General features: G+C 37.5%; 1 protein-coding gene across 2 annotated transcripts; it reads left to right on the plus strand.

Moving 5' to 3' along the window:
* Positions 1–10,781: 10,781 nt before the first annotated feature.
* vsx1 (visual system homeobox 1 homolog, chx10-like) lies at positions 10,782–15,934 on the plus strand. 2 transcript variants are annotated; one of them, XM_015604619.3, is made up of 5 exons: positions 10,782–11,169; positions 12,651–12,729; positions 12,811–12,934; positions 13,588–13,780; positions 15,155–15,934. In XM_015604619.3, the coding sequence occupies exons 1-5, from the start codon at positions 10,833–10,835 to the stop codon at positions 15,406–15,408; spliced, it is 987 nt and encodes a 328-aa protein (XP_015460105.3). In that variant the 5' UTR covers positions 10,782–10,832; the 3' UTR covers positions 15,409–15,934. The 2 variants fall into 2 exon arrangements, with proteins under 2 accessions (XP_015460105.3, XP_007244763.3); XM_007244701.4 differs by having other exon boundaries at positions 13,588–13,768.
* Positions 15,935–18,192: the final 2,258 nt, after the last annotated feature.

The raw sequence follows: 18,192 nt of genomic DNA on the forward strand, positions 1-18,192 counted from the left end.
TGTGTGTGAGTGTATGTGTTAACCCCCTCTGGCTATATTACCTCCCACGATCTGAAACTGATTCAATGTGTCCCAACCCCCTCTGTTTGGCTCTGCTGGTCTGTAACTGCCTGGACAACAAAACAAGTGCTAATGAATTAATTGATTAATTAAGAGGCAAATCACATACATTTTTCATCTGTGTTATTTTTTCCCATGAGGAAGCTTGTGGGGTTTATATACATAGTACTATGCATTAAATGAATCCTAAAATATTGTGTACTAAGTATACTTAGGTAAAAAATATACATGCACATAATAAATGGATAATTTGTTGTTGGGCAAGATGCACCTTAAAAAGGCACATTTGGTTGCCATCAACAGGTTACAGGCATAAGTCTGGTTGGACATCTGATCACTCTTTGATATAAGCTATAGATCTAGTTTAATTATTTTTGTTGCACAGTAGTCATATTTGCAATTTTGCAATTTTCAATCTGCCCATTAATGCTACCACCACCAAGCTTTACAGTAACAGTGTTCTTAGAGTTAAATGCCTTACATTTATTCTACCAGAAATCTGTTTCTTTGCTCACATGCTCAAGCTAGAAGGTGTCCATGCCAATGCTGAGGCCATGCCGAAATCGTAGAGAAACATATGCTGCCTTCAAAACCAAATCTTTTCTATAGACATCCGTGCATTTTTCAACAAGACAATACAAAAACACATGTTGCACACATTACATTATGTGTTTGCAGGTGGAGTGGAACAAATTAGCACTTGAAACACTTAATCGCTTGAAATCCTGTGTGCCAAAACATCTTAAATGAATCTTTATAAACACATGAAAAGACACTGAGAAGACAAGACAAGAAATATCCCGGGTTCATACTGTCTGCAAATAAATAACAGTTAAATCCATTCAATCCATTTTTCTGGATTTACCTAAGTTAATAGGTATGAGCCTCCCATTAGATAATAATAATTATTGCATGGGTGATTATGTTTGAGCTGGCAACAAGTTGTTTAACCCTAATCGATGCAGTGAGTAGCTTCTCATTCGTTAAACAACCATGTGGAAAGACTCATCCTGTGTTCATGGAAAAGATGTTAATGTTTTTCAGAAGGGTTTAATTATTGGTATGCATCAAGCAGAGGAGATGTTTTACAAAGGAGATTGTAGCTAAAACTACAAAAATCGGGTTAATAACTGTCTAACACATTTTTAAACAGTGAAAGGACAGTGGGGAAACAACGTCTTCCAGGAGGGAATGTGGTCGGAAAAAAATCTAAATAATGGTGATCAGCGACCACTTAAATGTTTGGTAAAATCAAGTGTAAGAAAAACAACACTAGAACTCAGGGATATGTTTAATAGTGAAAGTAAGAGCTTTACCACATGCACCACGCAGTTAAGGGAACTTAATGAAATGGGACTAAACAACCTTAAAAAAAAGCTTCAGTTAGCTAGAGAGCATAAAGATTAGACTCTGGAGCAATGGAACAATGTCATGTGGTCTTATGATGAGTCCAGATTTACCCTGTTCCAGAGTGATGGAGCATCAGAGTAAGAAGAGAGGCGGCTGAAGTGATGCACCATTTATGCCTAGTGCCTACTATACAAGCCTGTGGTCACAGAGCTATGATCTGGGGTTGCTGCAATTGGTCGGGTCTAGGTTCAGCAATGTTATGTGTCTAAAGAATGAGGTCAGATGATTAACTGAATATACTGAAGCACCAGGTTATTCCGTTAATGGATTTTGTCTTCCCTGATGGTACGGGCATATTTCAAGATGACAATGCCAGAATGAATGGAGCTCAGATTGTGAAAGAGTGTAGATTTTAGGGAGTATGAGATTATCTCCACACATGGATTGGCCACCACAGAGTACAGACCTAAAGTCCATTAAGATTTTTTAGGATGTGCTGAAGAAGATGCAGTGCTCCAAATCTCCCATTATTAATGAAAGATCTTGGGTGAAAAAACTAATGCAAGCTTGTTCAAATGATGCCACAGTGAACGTGTTTTGTAATCAAAGCTAACGGTGTTCCAACTCTGACTGATTTTAAGTTTTAGCACTTAAACCATATGTATCCTTAATGTATATGACCATATACAGCTCTGAGAAAAAATAAGAGACCACTTCGGTTTCTGAATCAGTTTCTCTGATTTTGCTATTTATGGTACATGTTTGAGGACAATGAACATTGTTGTTTTATTCTATAAACTATGGACAAAATTTCACCAAAATTCCAAATACGAATATTGTAGTTTAGGGCATTTATACGCAGAAATGAGAAAGGGCTGAAGCAACTGAAATAACAAAAATAGATGCAGAGCTTTTAGACCTCAAATAATGCAAAAAAAAAATCAAGTTTTTATATTTATAAAGTTTTAAGAGTTCAGAAATCAATATTCAGTGGAATAACTCTGTTTTTTAATCACAGTTTTCATGCATCTTGGCATGTTCTCCTCCACCAGTCTTACACACTGCTTTTGGCTTTATGCCACTCCTAGTGTACAAATTCAAGCAGTTCAGCTTCGTTTGATGGCTTGTGATCATCCATCTTCCTCTTGATTATATTCCAGAGGTTTTTAATTTGGTAAAATAAAAAAGGTATAATTTTAAGTGGTCTCTTATTTTTTTCCAGAGCTGAATATGCATATGTGTCCCAGGTTGGTCTTTGCAGATAGTCAGTGATGCATTTAGGAAGAGGCCTCCAGCACTGCTCCCCCAGATTCTTGGTCTTATTCTTGGACTTATTTTCTTGTTCATCTGATTAACCTCTCTGGGTAATTGTGGAACAAGGGACGGGATGACCTTCTCAGCAGGGTTCCTGAGGCTTTTAGGATGTAAAAATGGACACAGTGGGGAAATCCTGTGTGTGATGTGAAAGCAAAGAGTGTCCTAGCTCCATGCTGATTGGCGGTGGGACAGGCGCATCTCTTTGCTGGTGCTGGGGTGGGGCATGTTCTCCATGATTACGAGTCTGGCGCAATCTAGATAGATAGAGCGAAAACATCTGGACAGCAACCACCCCAGATGTTTACACCACAAGGACTGCGAGCAAGACCCTGGGTCTTAATCGATTTACACACCCACACACACAATTTCCTCACAGTTACCACAGGATCGAGGATTTGGTGTTGAACATCTGCCCAGATGTGTGCACTGCTGGAAGATGCATTGGGGACATCCTGATGCTCCCCTAAGCACACACACACACACACACAGAGCAGTGACACACTTCAGCCCTACATTATAATCAAGTGATTATGCTAATACTGCCCCTTTGTATTTACCGAACAATGCTCCTTTTGTACGTCCAGCACTTAAGCCTGATTTAAGACAGACGCACTTCTAAATCATTGGTTTATAACTGAATAATGATAATAATAATAATATATGCAAACAAACGGGATATTTTAGGCATTACTCTCACACAAAAAACTTGTGTTTTTTTTAGTTAAAATAATACATATCTGATAGTTATTCTTTATATCGTATTAGAATTTCATGATCAATCTACCAGTAGATGTGCACCAAAATGACTGGGACCTTGGCGTATTTAGAGATATGAGATTTTGATCATATACCATTCAAATGTAGGCTGACTGTATACCAGTCAGTTCTAACACAATGAAAAACACTACACTGTAAAACATTACAGCCACATTAAGTTATGTGAACTTATTTGTTCTTTTCAATTCCAATTGCCATGACAAGTTTAGTATATTGAACTCAAGTTCCTTCGTTTTACATAAAAACAACTTAAAATAACATATTGTCTTAACTTCGTGTGAGTTATTCAAATTTACCCAAGTTTATTCAACTTACGTTTTTAAGTTATTGGTTAAAAAAAAAATGAAAGTGTGAAGATTTGAAAATGCAGAGAGGCAGAGTGATAGGCAGCAAGTTAGAAAAGACTGGAGTACTTTTTACAACTTTAAAACCGTGGGCACATTGGGCTAAACACTTTTTAACCAACGCATAGCAGTTAATAATAACAAGGAGCAAAAAACTAAAGGGGATTACTTTCAGCTGCGTGAGTCACCAACACTCCAAAAAGTAATTCTGTGTTTTAGTCAGAAGAACTAATGTTATTAAGTTGAGTGAACTCACCGGCCAGTACAACTCCATTGTTTTCAACCGGAAAACTTAAAAAGGTTTGTTGAGCCAATGAAAAAATGTGATTTCAACCAACTTTTAGCTCTTTCTACAGTGTTGGTTCATGCAGCTTTCCTATTGGTTCCTGGTACCATATATCTGCATATTGGGTGTAGCTGCTCCCTTACTTACCATCTTTGTGTTGTCTGTTGCCCAAAGCTACCTTATTCTGGGCGTGCACTAATTATAATATATACGTTGATTGCCAGGCCAATATTTGCATATTGGGTGTGGTCTCTCCCTTACTTACCATCTTTGTGTTGTCTGTTGTACAAAGCTACCTGATCCTGGGCGTGTAGTAATATAATATATGTGTTGATTGCCAGGCCTCAGTGTTGTAGGCTGTAAGAGCACATTAACTTTGTTGTGTTTGTAGTGATCACAGTATGCTGGCTTTGAGCTACAGAGTTCACTCTTTACTGAGTTTACTCTTATTCTGCCCCAGCAATATACTGTCAGTATTGGCAGTTAAATAATAATGTTAAAAATGTTTCTAATACTTATGGTTAACTTAAAATAATAAGTTGTGTGAATATTACTGAAGTTTTACTAACTTGAAAGTGTGTCTTAAAATAAAGCTGAATTGTTAGTTTATTTGACTAAACAGAACATTTTTTAAAAAAAGGACAAATTAAACACTTGAGTTGTTTTAACTCAGTGCATCAAGTTGAAACAATAAGTAATGAGTATTTGAACAACTTGTTTAACTTAACATCTTGAGTTCATACAAATGTTTTCATCAAGTTGAGTTAACTCAGCTTTTTAAGGCAGCAGGGGAACTTATGTTGCAGAGTTTAACCAACTTAAAATGTTTTACAGTGTAGGAATAGTGGATTTTGGTAGAAATAGAGGCACATTTGCCCACAGGTGTTGCAGCTGGGACTGTAGATTCCGCTCACTCATATACTGTAGCTGATCCCATAAACACTTGATTTATGTTTCAAAAGCTTGTGAAGAATAGTGGCAAGGTGCACTTTAAGTGAATCAAATCTCTTCAAATCGTCCTCAACACTAGCTGATATATTCAAGGGTTCCTAGGTGAAGGTAAGATAGAAGGACCAGTGGAAGGCAGCAGGGCTAGATACACTTCATCAATACATCAGAGATCCAGCAGATATTTCTGGACAGCACCTTACCTGAAAAGGGGATAGGGCACTTTGATGCAGTAATGCAGAAGTGGGGTCTCACAGACAGTGCCCAGTGTGAATGTGGGGACCCATCACAAACAGTGAAACATGTGACTGCCTGCCCCAAATTTCCGTCACCAAATGGCCCTAGATGATGAAACACTGGACTGGCTGGCAGCAACAGAACTGAGGCTCTAAGGACATCCGCCAGAGAGAGAGTAAACATAAAAACAGTAACAAAGAAGATTACACTATATAAGCATTCTAAAACACCAGTCAACACACTGGTACATTCTTGATATGGCAGAATAAAGGATAAAGCAATACACATAATGAAACCACTTAGAAAAGGCAGAAATAATTCTATGTAATGACTAAGCATTCTAGAATCATGCTTGCCCCCTAACAGAATTCTATGCAATTAGAACTAGACATTCTAGAGTATCAGTATGCATAGTAGACTAAGCATTTTAGAGCACATTCTGGATATGGCGGAATGAAGGACAGTAATACACACCAAGAAACACTTTAGAAAAGGCTGAGAGCCTTCTTTGCAATCACTAAGCATTCTAGAATGCTAGCCTGCATACAGGAACCTTCTAGAAAATTCAGACCAAATTAGTTAAGCATTCTAGAACACCAGTGTGCACATTGGAAGCATCTAGAGGTAGTGGACAGAATTCTATGCACAAAATAAGTGTTCTAGAACACTTATATCTAGAACAGTCTGCATAGTGGGACCCACTAGAAAAGATGGAAATAATTCTATGCATAATATTTTATTTCAAATTTTCCCATTTTCTCCCCAACTGCTGAGCTACTGCTGATGCAGCATTGCCAAGTAGCCAGCACTAGCCAGCACAGCGACTCAGTTCCGATACATTAGCAAACAGATGCCCTGTGTTGTAGACAACACTATTTAGTGATGTGGGGAGAGATCGCCATCTACCCACCCGGAGGGAGCAGGGCCAATCTTGATCCCTCTGAGCACCAGCAGCTTGATGGCAAAGCTTCATGAGGGGGGGTTCGGACCAGCAACCTCCCGCTCATAGTGGCAGCGCTTTAGACCACTGGACCACTCGGCATTCGGTTCCATAAATGTTTGAATGGTGAAAAATCTGGAGACAGTGCACACCAAGGAAGAGCTGCAATCTGAGACATTCCTGGAACACCGTTCCTGCGTTTTGAAAATCTTATTACAATAACTAGAAAAGTGCATTTTCTGTAGAAAACACAGTATGGTTGCACAGCTAAAATTGCTCCCACCATTCACTATGGTGTTTTTTTATGAGAGTTTATTTAATAGAAACACTTTTATGCCCAGTGACTATTCAGACCCCACCTGTAATCATTTACATATCTGCCTGAGAGGACATAACTACATGTCAGGTTTTGAAGCAATCCATGGTGCATTTTATTCTGTCAATCAGTGTAAATGCACTAGTTTACTGTTCTACTGTGCATATTGAAACACTGTAGAAACGGAATTAAATGTACTAGCATTCTAGAATTATAGTATGCATATGGAAACCTCTAGGAATGGTGGACAAAATTAAATGCACTAGCTAAGCAGAAAAGAAAACTGGTGCACATACTGGAATATTCTAACAAGAAAGGGTGTATTTGTATGAGCCAGCTAATGAGCTATAGCACATGTTTGGAACAAAATATGTAGTGGCAATGGCAAGTGGTAATGGTGTTCTGTGAGTTGTGCTATGCTGTCATACTGTGCTTCCCCTTTAGTGTATATTTAAAGGTCAAAATACAAAAAAGCACAATATTGGAGCATGTGTCTAGTAGAAGTTCATGTACTTTTTTGGATAGCCTAAATCACTGTATCAGGGAATAGTTATGGTAGTATGAGCTTTTTATAATCTGTTTTTGTATTTTTTTTAATAATATTTTTTATTATTATTATTATTATTATTATTATTATTATTAATTGCAGGAGTCCATAGTCCATGTTGTTAAATGCACAGTATATGCATAATAGAAAAACAGAATTATAAAACACATGAGAAATAATAAGAAAAAATAATGGTTAGCGCATGTCTTTAGGAAGCACTTATGGATGGGTGGCAAAACTCGACAGAACACCGGCAGTTGTACCCACAAAATAAGCATTGCGTTACAGACCTTATCAGTGTTGCCCAGCCAGTACTGACCAAACTTTCTAGAACCCTAGAACTCGGACTGCCCATCATGGTTAATAAAGCCTGACACAGAATTGGAGCAGAACGCGATTTCCGGGCCTGATGTTCTCCTCTGATAGGGAAATAATCTCGGCGGGTTGGAGAACCCACTGACTGACAATCTTCTGTGGAAATAATGAGCAGAGGAACATTTACTGATTAGTTTAATCCCGGATTATCTAATCTGACACCACCAAAACCAGCCCTGTAATCTGCCTTTAAATAAACACTCAAGCCTATAGTCCCGGGCTCGAGGCTCCGAGCGCGAGGGGCTGTCTGATGGGCTGATTGATTGATGTGATTGGTTGATCTGGTGTAAAAGGCTTGATCTTCGCCAGAAGCAGCCGCTGCTGTAAATAAACCGTTACATTTACACAGTGATAACAATAAGAGACCACGTATTAATGTTGATAAATAAATCCAGAAATTACGTCAAAAATATGTATTTTATAAGTGAATTTATAAACATGAAAACTGGTTATAGTTCATTTTTCTGATGGGTTGATTGATTGATGTGATTGGTTGATCTGGTGTAAAAGGCTTGATTTCCGCCAGAAACAGCCGCTGCTGTAAATAAACCGTTAAATTTACCCTTACAGTGATACATTAACAATAAGAGGCAATCTTGTCTAATAGATAGATAGATAGATAGATAGATAGATAGATAGATAGATAGATAGATAGATAGATAGATAGATAGATAGATAGATAGATAGATAGATAGATACTTAATTAATTTGATACTAAAAATAAATCAAAGCTTTAAAAATAGTATTATAATATTTAAAAAGTGCGCACAGCGATCCTAACACAGAAATAAATATACTTATATTTGTCTAAATAAGTAATTTGTCTGATGATATGATTCGTTAAACTGGTGTAAAAGGCTTGATCTCTTGCTGTAAATAAACCGTTAAATTGACACTTACCGTGATAGATTAACAATAAGAGACATGTTGTATGATATTATTACAGATAGATAGATGTTATTTAAAATAGCCGGAAATTATTAAAAAAAAAGGCTGTTATTTAATTAATTACCATAAATAAGGATTATAGATACTTAGTATTAATTTAAAACAATAACAGTATAGGATAATGCCCGACATGAACTGAAATATCGTAAATGTAAAATTTTATAATAATTGAATGTACTTTTACTACTCTTACTACAACAAATACTACTGCTAATATTGCTACTTGTAATAATAATAATAATAATAATAATAATAATAATAATTTTGATGTTGATATACAAATTATACTATGATAATACTGAAGCGTGTTCTTTCCATAACTGCAGAGATATGTTAAAAGCTATTTATATTATAGGTGGAAAATTTGAATTCTCAATAGTCTCCATCTGATTTTACTTACACTGTAAAGCAGGGCAGAGAACAGTGTGTGTGTGTGTGTGTCCTCTCTCTGCAGGTTATTCTCTGCTGGTTAGTTACAGTGGGCTGTATTAGTGAGGGTGCTGTGGATTACAGGCCTCCTGCAGGACGGAGGATGGACCCGGGCCCTGAAAGCTGCTTTCACTCTGCGCTGGCGGCTTTGATTCTGCTGATAGATTAATGGGCTGAGAGGAATTGAATGTATTTGCTTTAATTATCTTGTGTAAGACGATTAGTGTAATTGCTGCTCTTTAACTCAGAGTGGCTAGGAGGTGAGACTGTGGTCGCTGTGGTCACTTTTTGGTCAGTCTGGTCACTCTGCTGGTCGTGTTTAGTGTGGCCACTGTGGTGTTCAGTTTGGTCCCTGTGGTCATCAGTATGGTTGCTGTGGACACTGTGACGGTGTTCAGTGGTTTCTGTAGTGTTCAGTGTGGTTCCTGTGGTGTTTCTTATAAAACGTTTTCATTTGGCACGGCTGCACCTGAAGTGGCTTCTGACCAAAAACCTAATCTGTTTTTAATCTAATCTTGATTTGCTCCTAATTTGGACAAATCACTTTTAAAATTACGTTTGCCTTAAAGTAAATGTGCAGAAGCTTTTGCTGAGCTACATAACATGTCCAGAACCGACATCACCAGTTTCAGGAGTGTGACCTTAATTACCTCAGTTTACTTCTCTACACGGTACACTTATTCTACAGTTCATTTTTCAAACTGCAGACTGACGCTCCAAACGCTATAACACTTAAACCAACCAACAAACAGATTCATATTAAAACAAACAAAGTAACAAAACACAAACGAACGAACAAATAAAAGTACACAACATTAATTATATAGAACTTTAAACAGCAAACATCGTAACAATAAATAAATTAATCAATAATTAACTAATACATATATTCATATAATATATTCATATAATCAATACGAAAATATGGATTAATAATTTCGTTCACTTTCAGAATTATATTAGAACGCTTTTTGTTATTAGTAATAGTATGGAGATTTTTTTACCTGCAAATTTTGCAATTTTACGTAATCACACTCGTTTTTAAACATTCATTCACAATTAATTTTTACTGGTTGGTCAAATTCATTTTTTTTTGGCGCTTGTTAAAAAGTCAACGAAATGGTGACTGCCCAGAAAAACACTCAACACATACGCAAAGATTTGTTTTAATATCACACATAATAACATGTTTATAATACGTGTATTTTTTACACTTGATTTAATTATATTTACACTTGTTTAATGCGCATCAGTATGTTCGGTACCGAATATGTTCTATTGTTTTTGTATGTTGAACTTAACTTATCATGTCTGTTTAATTCTGTTTAGCAAAACCTGACAGACTGGACGATCGATCAAAGTGCTGTGCCAAACACAGGTTTTTTCCATATTTTGTATTTTTTTTAAATAGATAATTTACTTGCTTAACATTTTAATATTTCAACGGTAATGGAGTGTTTTTTATTGCAGAAAAAAAACAATCAAAATTAGCGGTAACACGAATTTATATATATATGGGCCGATTTTAAAATAATTATTTACGTGCACAAATCTTTGTGGAATAACTTAATGTCTTAAAATATTTTTTGTGTTGTGCCATTTAAAAGGCTGTAATAAGATTATTATTATTATTATTATTATTATTATTATTATTATTATTATTATTATATTGTCGTTATTATTAACAATACATGAATTAAATCGTTTAAAAGTGCTGTTGAGATGGAATGTAATCATAAGAGAAAGAAAAGGGAGTCTGAGTTCAGACAGCAGGAAAATCTTTATCGGATTTAAAGCAGAAATTGGTGGCAATTAATCCGCGGGATTGAAAAATAAAAAAATAATCGCTGGTTGGTGATTGGTCGCCGGCTGTCCCGTGGGGGGTATATATTGAGCCCCCCTGGCACGAGCCGCCCTTCATACAGTCAGTAAAGCGCGCGTAAACAGACGGTTGGGATATGGAGAAGACACGCGCGCACGGGCCCGGTGGGCTGCGCGCTAAAGGTTTTGCTATCACGGACCTGTTGGGACTGGACCCGGACGGCGCGAGCGGCGGCGGGGCAGTGGCCGCGTGTCCGACGGCAGTGGGGAGCGCGTGCCCGGGCGGCGCGGTGGGCGCGTTCCCGTTTCCGCTCGGCCTGGGCTTTCTGTGCAGCCTTGCGGCGCAACAGCAGCACCACCACCAGCAGCAACAGCAGCAGCATCAGGGCGCGCGCAGCTTCATACCGGCTCACGTACCGCTGCTGCAGGCGCGAGCCGAGCCACCATACGTGGAGGCGCGAGACGAGTTCTCCGGTAAGAGCGCGAGGCTTTTATTTATTCGTTTGTTTGTTTTTTCTTAAATTTTGAATTTTAAAAAACAATGGAAAAAAAAAGTTTTACATTTTCTATTTTAAACAATACATGTATTTAATACAAATACATATTTAACTACATATTTAATGACACAGTAAGAATAAATAATACAATAAATGCTATTTTTATAATTATACTTACCAGTGTTAAATTAAATTAATGTATACTGATGTATACAGAATAAAACAGAAAAAAAGAACAAACGGAAAAAAAGCAACCAAAGAATAAAGAAGGAAATTTATAAAAAATAATAAGTAGAACAAGACACAAAAACGAAATAATAAATAATGAAAACGGAAAACTAAAAAAAACTACGAAAAAAGCAAATGACTAAAGAAAAGAAGGGAAAACTAAATAGAAACAAAAAAATCCCCCAAAACAAACCATTTAAAAACTGTAAAGAACGTGATAAAATAAACGTATAAAACGAATTCAGAAAGTAACAAGACAGAATATGGAAAGAGCAAATAAGGGGGAAATAGAGAGAAAAAGAAACGACCGGCAGAGAGGCTAAAAGAGAAAAGTGAGAATTTAAATCGACTTCAAATTAAATCATTACTTCCTTTATTAGAGTTTATTATTCATCATTTAGGCTTTTTATTATATTAATAAATCTGTCTTTTTATTGTGATGCGCAAATAGTGGAGCTGCTGCCCTTATAGTATATGCTTAAGAGATGCAGTACTACATTACTATTTTGCACGTTATATTATCGTTTAATGCTACTGTGTCGGATCATAATCGTATATCTGAAATATCACCAAATATCGAGCTGTACATATTCAGCGTTTTCTGTACTGCGGGCTTATTTTAGCACCTGGGCGCTGTTCACTTGTGTAGGTGCTGAAAAAAACAGTCCATAAAAAACAGTAATAGTGCTTAAAATAGTTTATGCAGATTAACCCTAACGAAAAAATATATTTATATTGAGGCTCTTTAATATTTCATTAAAGGTTAATTTTAGGTTTCTAAAACGCAGGTTTTTAAATGTTGTAGTAAGAGAACAATAAAAAAGGGGTATATAACACTTACTTCACTATTCAGCCCTATATACCATGGAATGCCTTACAGTCTTAAATTAAAACTTCCTTCATGATTCTTGTCTTAGATATGCAGTTCTACAAAGCACCTTTAAAAAAAGTTGTTATTGTGCTGAGGTTCTTTAAATAATTAGTTAAATGTTCTGTCCATTATTTTGTCCCTCTATGTTTTAACCAAGATTATGAAGGCTGTGACATGTTGGACATGATAAGATTAATTTAAACAACTGTTTTTGGGAAGTTCCTCTTTCAAAAATCATGTAAATTCAAATATTGGCTATATCATATGTGGGAGATTGAAATCTCTCAGTATATTAAGTATGTTTTGTAAAATTATATGTGTGTGTGTGTGTCTGACTAAACACTCTCCCTGATTTTCAGATGACGACTGTCTCTCGGGGGACCGCGCTGATGGGAAAAACTCTGCGAATTCACAGAAGAGGAAGAAACGGAGACATAGGTGAGTCTAGCTGAGAGCATTAGTGATTATTTTAGAGTAGTCACTGTGTGTGTGTGTGCTGATCTGTAACATTGATTTCAGGACTGTGTTCACGTCACACCAGCTGGAGGAGCTGGAGAAAGCCTTCAACGAAGCTCATTATCCAGATGTTTATGCACGGGAGATGCTGGCAATGAAGACAGAACTGCCTGAGGACAGAATACAGGTAGGCACATTCTCCTACCACACACACACACACACACACACACATCAACACACCAAACACACACACATTAAAGGTGCTTTGCGTTACTAACTGGTTCATATATTATCACAGCAGACCATGTGCACATTACGGTCCCTCAGTATCTACATAATGAGCACTCAGTGAGCACACTATGAGCACTCAATAAGTACACAATAAGCACTCAGTGATCATATTAGTACTGTTCAATTGACACATTATGAGAACTAAATGAGCACATTATGAACAAACTATGAGTATTCATTAAACTCACACTGAGCCTTCAGTGAGCACACAGTGAATACTACATGAGCACACTATGAGTACTCAGTGAACACATACTGAGCACTCAATGAGCTCACTATCAGACCTCAATGAGCGCACAATGAGTACTACATGAGCATACTATGAGGACACTATGCGTACTCAACGAGCACATTATGAAACCACCTTGTTTAACCAACAAATGCACTATGAGTTTTCATGAAGCACACTATGATCACACTATGAGAACTTTAACACACACACTATACGTACTAAAAAGAAGTAGCATTAGTAAGCACACAATGAGCACAATATGAGCACTACATAAATGTACTGCGTAAATTAAATACACTGCATTTTTTTTTTACCAGGTGTGGTTTCAGAACCGGCGGGCGAAGTGGAGGAAGCGGGAGAAGTGCTGGGGCCGCAGCAGCGTGATGGCCGAGTACGGTCTCTACGGCGCCATGGTCCGTCACTCCATCCCTCTCCCAGAATCCATCATCAACTCCGCCAAGAACGGCATGATGAGCTCCTGCGCTCCCTGGCTGCTAGGTGAGCCAACAGGTGGTCTACCTTATTCTCAATCAAATGCTCAAATATGTATTTGATCACTCGGATACATAGCTGAGTTGTCTTGTGAAATGAAAGCACTGTCTGTTAGTCCCACAGTAAAGTCTCACAGTAACTTCACCAGTGGTCACCAACGCTCCTTCTGGGGATCTTGCTTTTAATAAAGTGGGCCTTACACCAACTGATCCAGCTGAGTACAGTTATTTATACCAGTGGATCAGTGGTGCAGTGAACTGGGGTTGGGGCTAAATATTTAACCAGGTGTAGAGTTGCTGACCACTGGACTAGTCTGAGAATGGTTAACCCCTTAATTGTTCTTGGCTGGATCATCATAGAACATGGTTCCAGGCAAACCTTCAGTTAGTATGTGGAGGTTCTTCAAACATTAAAAAATAGGTTTTTGACACTATTGAGAACTATCAATTAAAAGGTTCTTTAGGGGGCTTCAAACTAGCTAACAGAGAACATTATAAGAAACTTTAGAAAAGATATAAAAAGGCTCCAGGAAGGTTAACTTGTAATATTATAGAAATATTGTTTCTAGTAACATTCTGATACCATGTGACCTCATATGTTTTAATTAGGACATTATTAGACGTAATTAGAAAGTTTCTCACATAACAGCTAGACGAACGCTACCATTCTAAAAACATTAAAAGTAACATTTCCAAAACTAAAAATTTGAACACTGACATAAGTGATGTTGCAGCAACATTACCAAAGCGTTTAAAATGGTAAATAACAAAATTCTAAGAACATCCAGAAAACATGAGAGATTGAACATTCTTCGAACATTAACTGTAATGTTCAGAAAATGTTTTATTTGGGAGGAGCTCAGCAGACCAATACGCTGCACGTTAGCCCGAAGTTTGCCAGTTTGAATCCTAGGTCATTCTGATTCGCCATCAGCAGCCAGAGCCCGAGAGAGCACAGTTGGCCCTGCTCTCTCTGGGTGGATGCATAGCACTTTATCCCCTTATCACCCTCAGTGTGATCCTGGTGAGCACAGGTATCTGTTGGCTGAAGTAACAGAGCTGGAGATCCAGTCCCTTTCTTTGAGTGCGCATTGTTAGTGATGCATTGCAGCATTAGCGACAGCTCCAAACGAGATAGTGGACGACTTCTTTTTATATATCAGAGGAGGGAGATTAATGAAAAAGGAAAGTTTTTAAAGCATGTAGCCTCAAATTGGGCAGAGTATACAGTTATGAATATTGAATTTAAACATTAAAGCATGAATGTTTTTACAGTTTCCTAGAGTTAAGGGGTTTTAATCCATGTTAAATATTTAAAATATTATTCTTATCAAAGGTTTGGAAGTTCGATTGACGTTTAAACTCTTGTGTTCTTTTTTTCTTTTTAATGCAGGAATGCACAAAAAGTCAATTGAAATGACCAAGAAGTCCCCAGGCTCACCCGAATCCACGCACTCTGACCCGTACTCAGAAGAGGTAAAAGGGAAGAACAGTGACCTCTTGTGGTCAGGAGGATCCACTGTGGTGGACGACCCAGAGGACATGGCCATAGATTTGTCCAGCACGGCCAAGCAAGAGACCAAGAGCACTTTGAAACACTCGCCAGTCCACACGGAGCCCAACAGCGATTCAGAGAACGAGAACTGAGACAAATAATAATAATAACAACATTATTCATTAACACTGTACAGTCTGAGGGGGCGGACACCACTGGCACCCGTGGGCTAAACCACATGGACTTCTGATTTGAGCCTGGGCGTCAATGTCCCTGTCCCGTCCTCATCAGAGATGCTTTTGTTTGTGTTTACTTGTTTTAATTTTATAAGTCCTTTTAAATGTTTTATTCTTAATTATTTTTGTGTGATGCATCAAAAACTATTTCGTGAATCTAAGCTAAGGAAGTTATGCTACGGTTATTTATTTTTATTGGAAATAAAGCACACATTTATGAAGCACTTTATCTGTGTCATCAACATCAACACCAACGAAATAAATGATTCTTTTGTGCATTTGGTTCTGATGATTTTCTTTATGATCATAGAAATGAATGCAAATGTTTGTGGACACCCCTTCTAATGAATACATTTAACAGCTTTAAGTTGCAGCTGTTGCTGAAACAGGGGAGACTGGGCTTGTCTAGCTTCTGTTTTGAAATAAACTCTTTTTACATGGACTTTCATTTAATGTTGCTGTTAAGGTTAAGATTGTACATGTCAAAACACAGAAAATCAGGGGCAAAAATGAACTGAATCATAATTCCAATTTCAGATACATACTGACTCTAGTGCTAGCCAGTGTTAGCGCAAAGCTAATACTAATACACCAGTAATTGATCATTTTACATTAATACTGATATTTAAAGTTTTGCCCTAAAGCTATGAGGCGAATGGAGCTAACAAGGATAATAAGGATGCTAGTGTACACCAGTTAGCATGATGCTAGCTGCACGCCTATGTGGCCACAAACTGTCCTCAAACCATGTAGTGTCCCATTGCTTAGGTGGTTTCTAAATCACATACAGTGTAGACACAGTGACAGAGAGAGAGAGATAGAGAGAGAACGAAAAAGACAGAAAAATATATATATATATAGAGAGAGAGAGAGAAAGAGAGAAATGCTTTGCTTTGCCTTTAAGAAGCACATTAATATCCAGATGTGCTTTAACGCTGAAGCTAAGCTTTAAACCTCCCCCACATAATCATCTGTAATTCCCACTCAGTGGCTCTGAAATCACGTAATTGCTCCCTGACCTTGTTTTTCTTATTGTGCCGGTCAGCCAGTCCTGCACTCTGTACACTAACAGCAGTGATGGGCACTATAAGAGGCACCAAGATTATTACTGATTCACTGTCACAATATCCAACAAAATTCCAGTGAGAAACGTTCTACATAGAAGTACTTTATCAATTTCCATTACTTATCCATTACTCAAAGTAAACCTTATAGTTTTAGATCAAAACAAAAGGAATTAAAGAACAGGGGCGTGTTTCCCAATAACAAATTATCTTAGTGATTTATGAACAACTTTAGGAATGATATAACTCCAAGAACGGCGAATGTATGCCTGTTTTTCACAATCGTTTTTAGTTGGATGAACACAAACCATCAAACCAAGCTGAACTGCTTGGATTTTTGAACCAGAAGTGGCATAAAGTTATCCAAAAGCAGTGTATAAGACTGGTGGAGGAGAACATGCCAAGATGCATAAACATTGTGATTAAAAACCAGGATTAATTCACCACATATTGATTTCTGAACTCTTAAAAATTTATGAATATGAACTTTTCTTTGCATTACTTGAGGCTGATGTCAGGACCCTCACCAATGAAGTGTGGAGCTCATTATTATTTTTCTCATTTTTATCCTATTTTTTCCCCAGTTTACCTTTGCAGATTATCCCACCCAATTCCCCTAGCACTAGCAATTCCTCAAACACCAGTAGAGTGAAGACTAGCACCTGTGAAGACAGCTACCACATCTTTTCAAACTGCTGCTCATGTAGCTTTACCAGCACACTTGGAGGAAAGTATGGCGACTCGGCTCTGATACATCAGCTCACAGATACCTTGTGTTGACCATCATCATCTTGGAAGTGATGTAAGAAAAAAGTGCAACCTAAACACCCAGAGAGAGAACAGCCTGTTGTGCCCTTTCAGAATCCAGCAACTGATGGCAAGCTGAATGACTTGGATTCGAACCAGCAATCTCCTGATCATAGTGGTAGCATTCGGAGCCCTACTTTGAGCTTTTTAATAGTGAAAAATACTCATATTTTAAGCCTTTTGAGACATCGGCTAAAAGCACTGTATTTGGGAATGCTGAGGGAGAACGGAGGTGGGCTATTAGAACAATTTCTAACTCATTTTCGTGTTTCACTACAATCCAAGTCCATTTCACACTAGATTTCTCTTTTTTTTTTTGTTATTTTAATAACAATACTTATAATTTTTAACTGGCCATCTGTGGTTTTCTTGTATATGAAGAAACATCTACATAGTTCTTTTTTTAGTTGTTGTGATTTTATCTACATTGTGTTTACATGTTTGTAGCTTTTCAAGAGGAAATAATGAATATGCAAACCTCTGATGAGTTCTTGATTTTATTTAAATGTTTCTGAATAATCTGACTGATGACGGACCCACAGCTCCCCAGTGTAATCAACAAATGCAGGATTTTACATGATAGGCTTCAGACCGTTATCTAAAGGCTTCATCTGTTTAATAGACATAAAGGCATTAGACGACACGGCTCGTGCTTTAAAGACAATTTCAAGCTAGATTTGCGTCAATATTACCAGAGTAATTGTTTTTCTGAGGGGCTTATAAAGAGAGAGAGAGAGAAAGAGAGAGAGATGGAGGAAAAAACAGATTAGCAGAAGTGAGGAGAATAAAAACAGGGATTAAAAACACTGCAGAGACGTGAGCACTCCTG

The sequence above is a fragment of the Astyanax mexicanus genome, chromosome 14 (assembly GCF_023375975.1).
Source record: "Astyanax mexicanus isolate ESR-SI-001 chromosome 14, AstMex3_surface, whole genome shotgun sequence".
In the NCBI taxonomy this organism is placed as follows: domain Eukaryota; kingdom Metazoa; phylum Chordata; class Actinopteri; order Characiformes; family Acestrorhamphidae; genus Astyanax; species Astyanax mexicanus.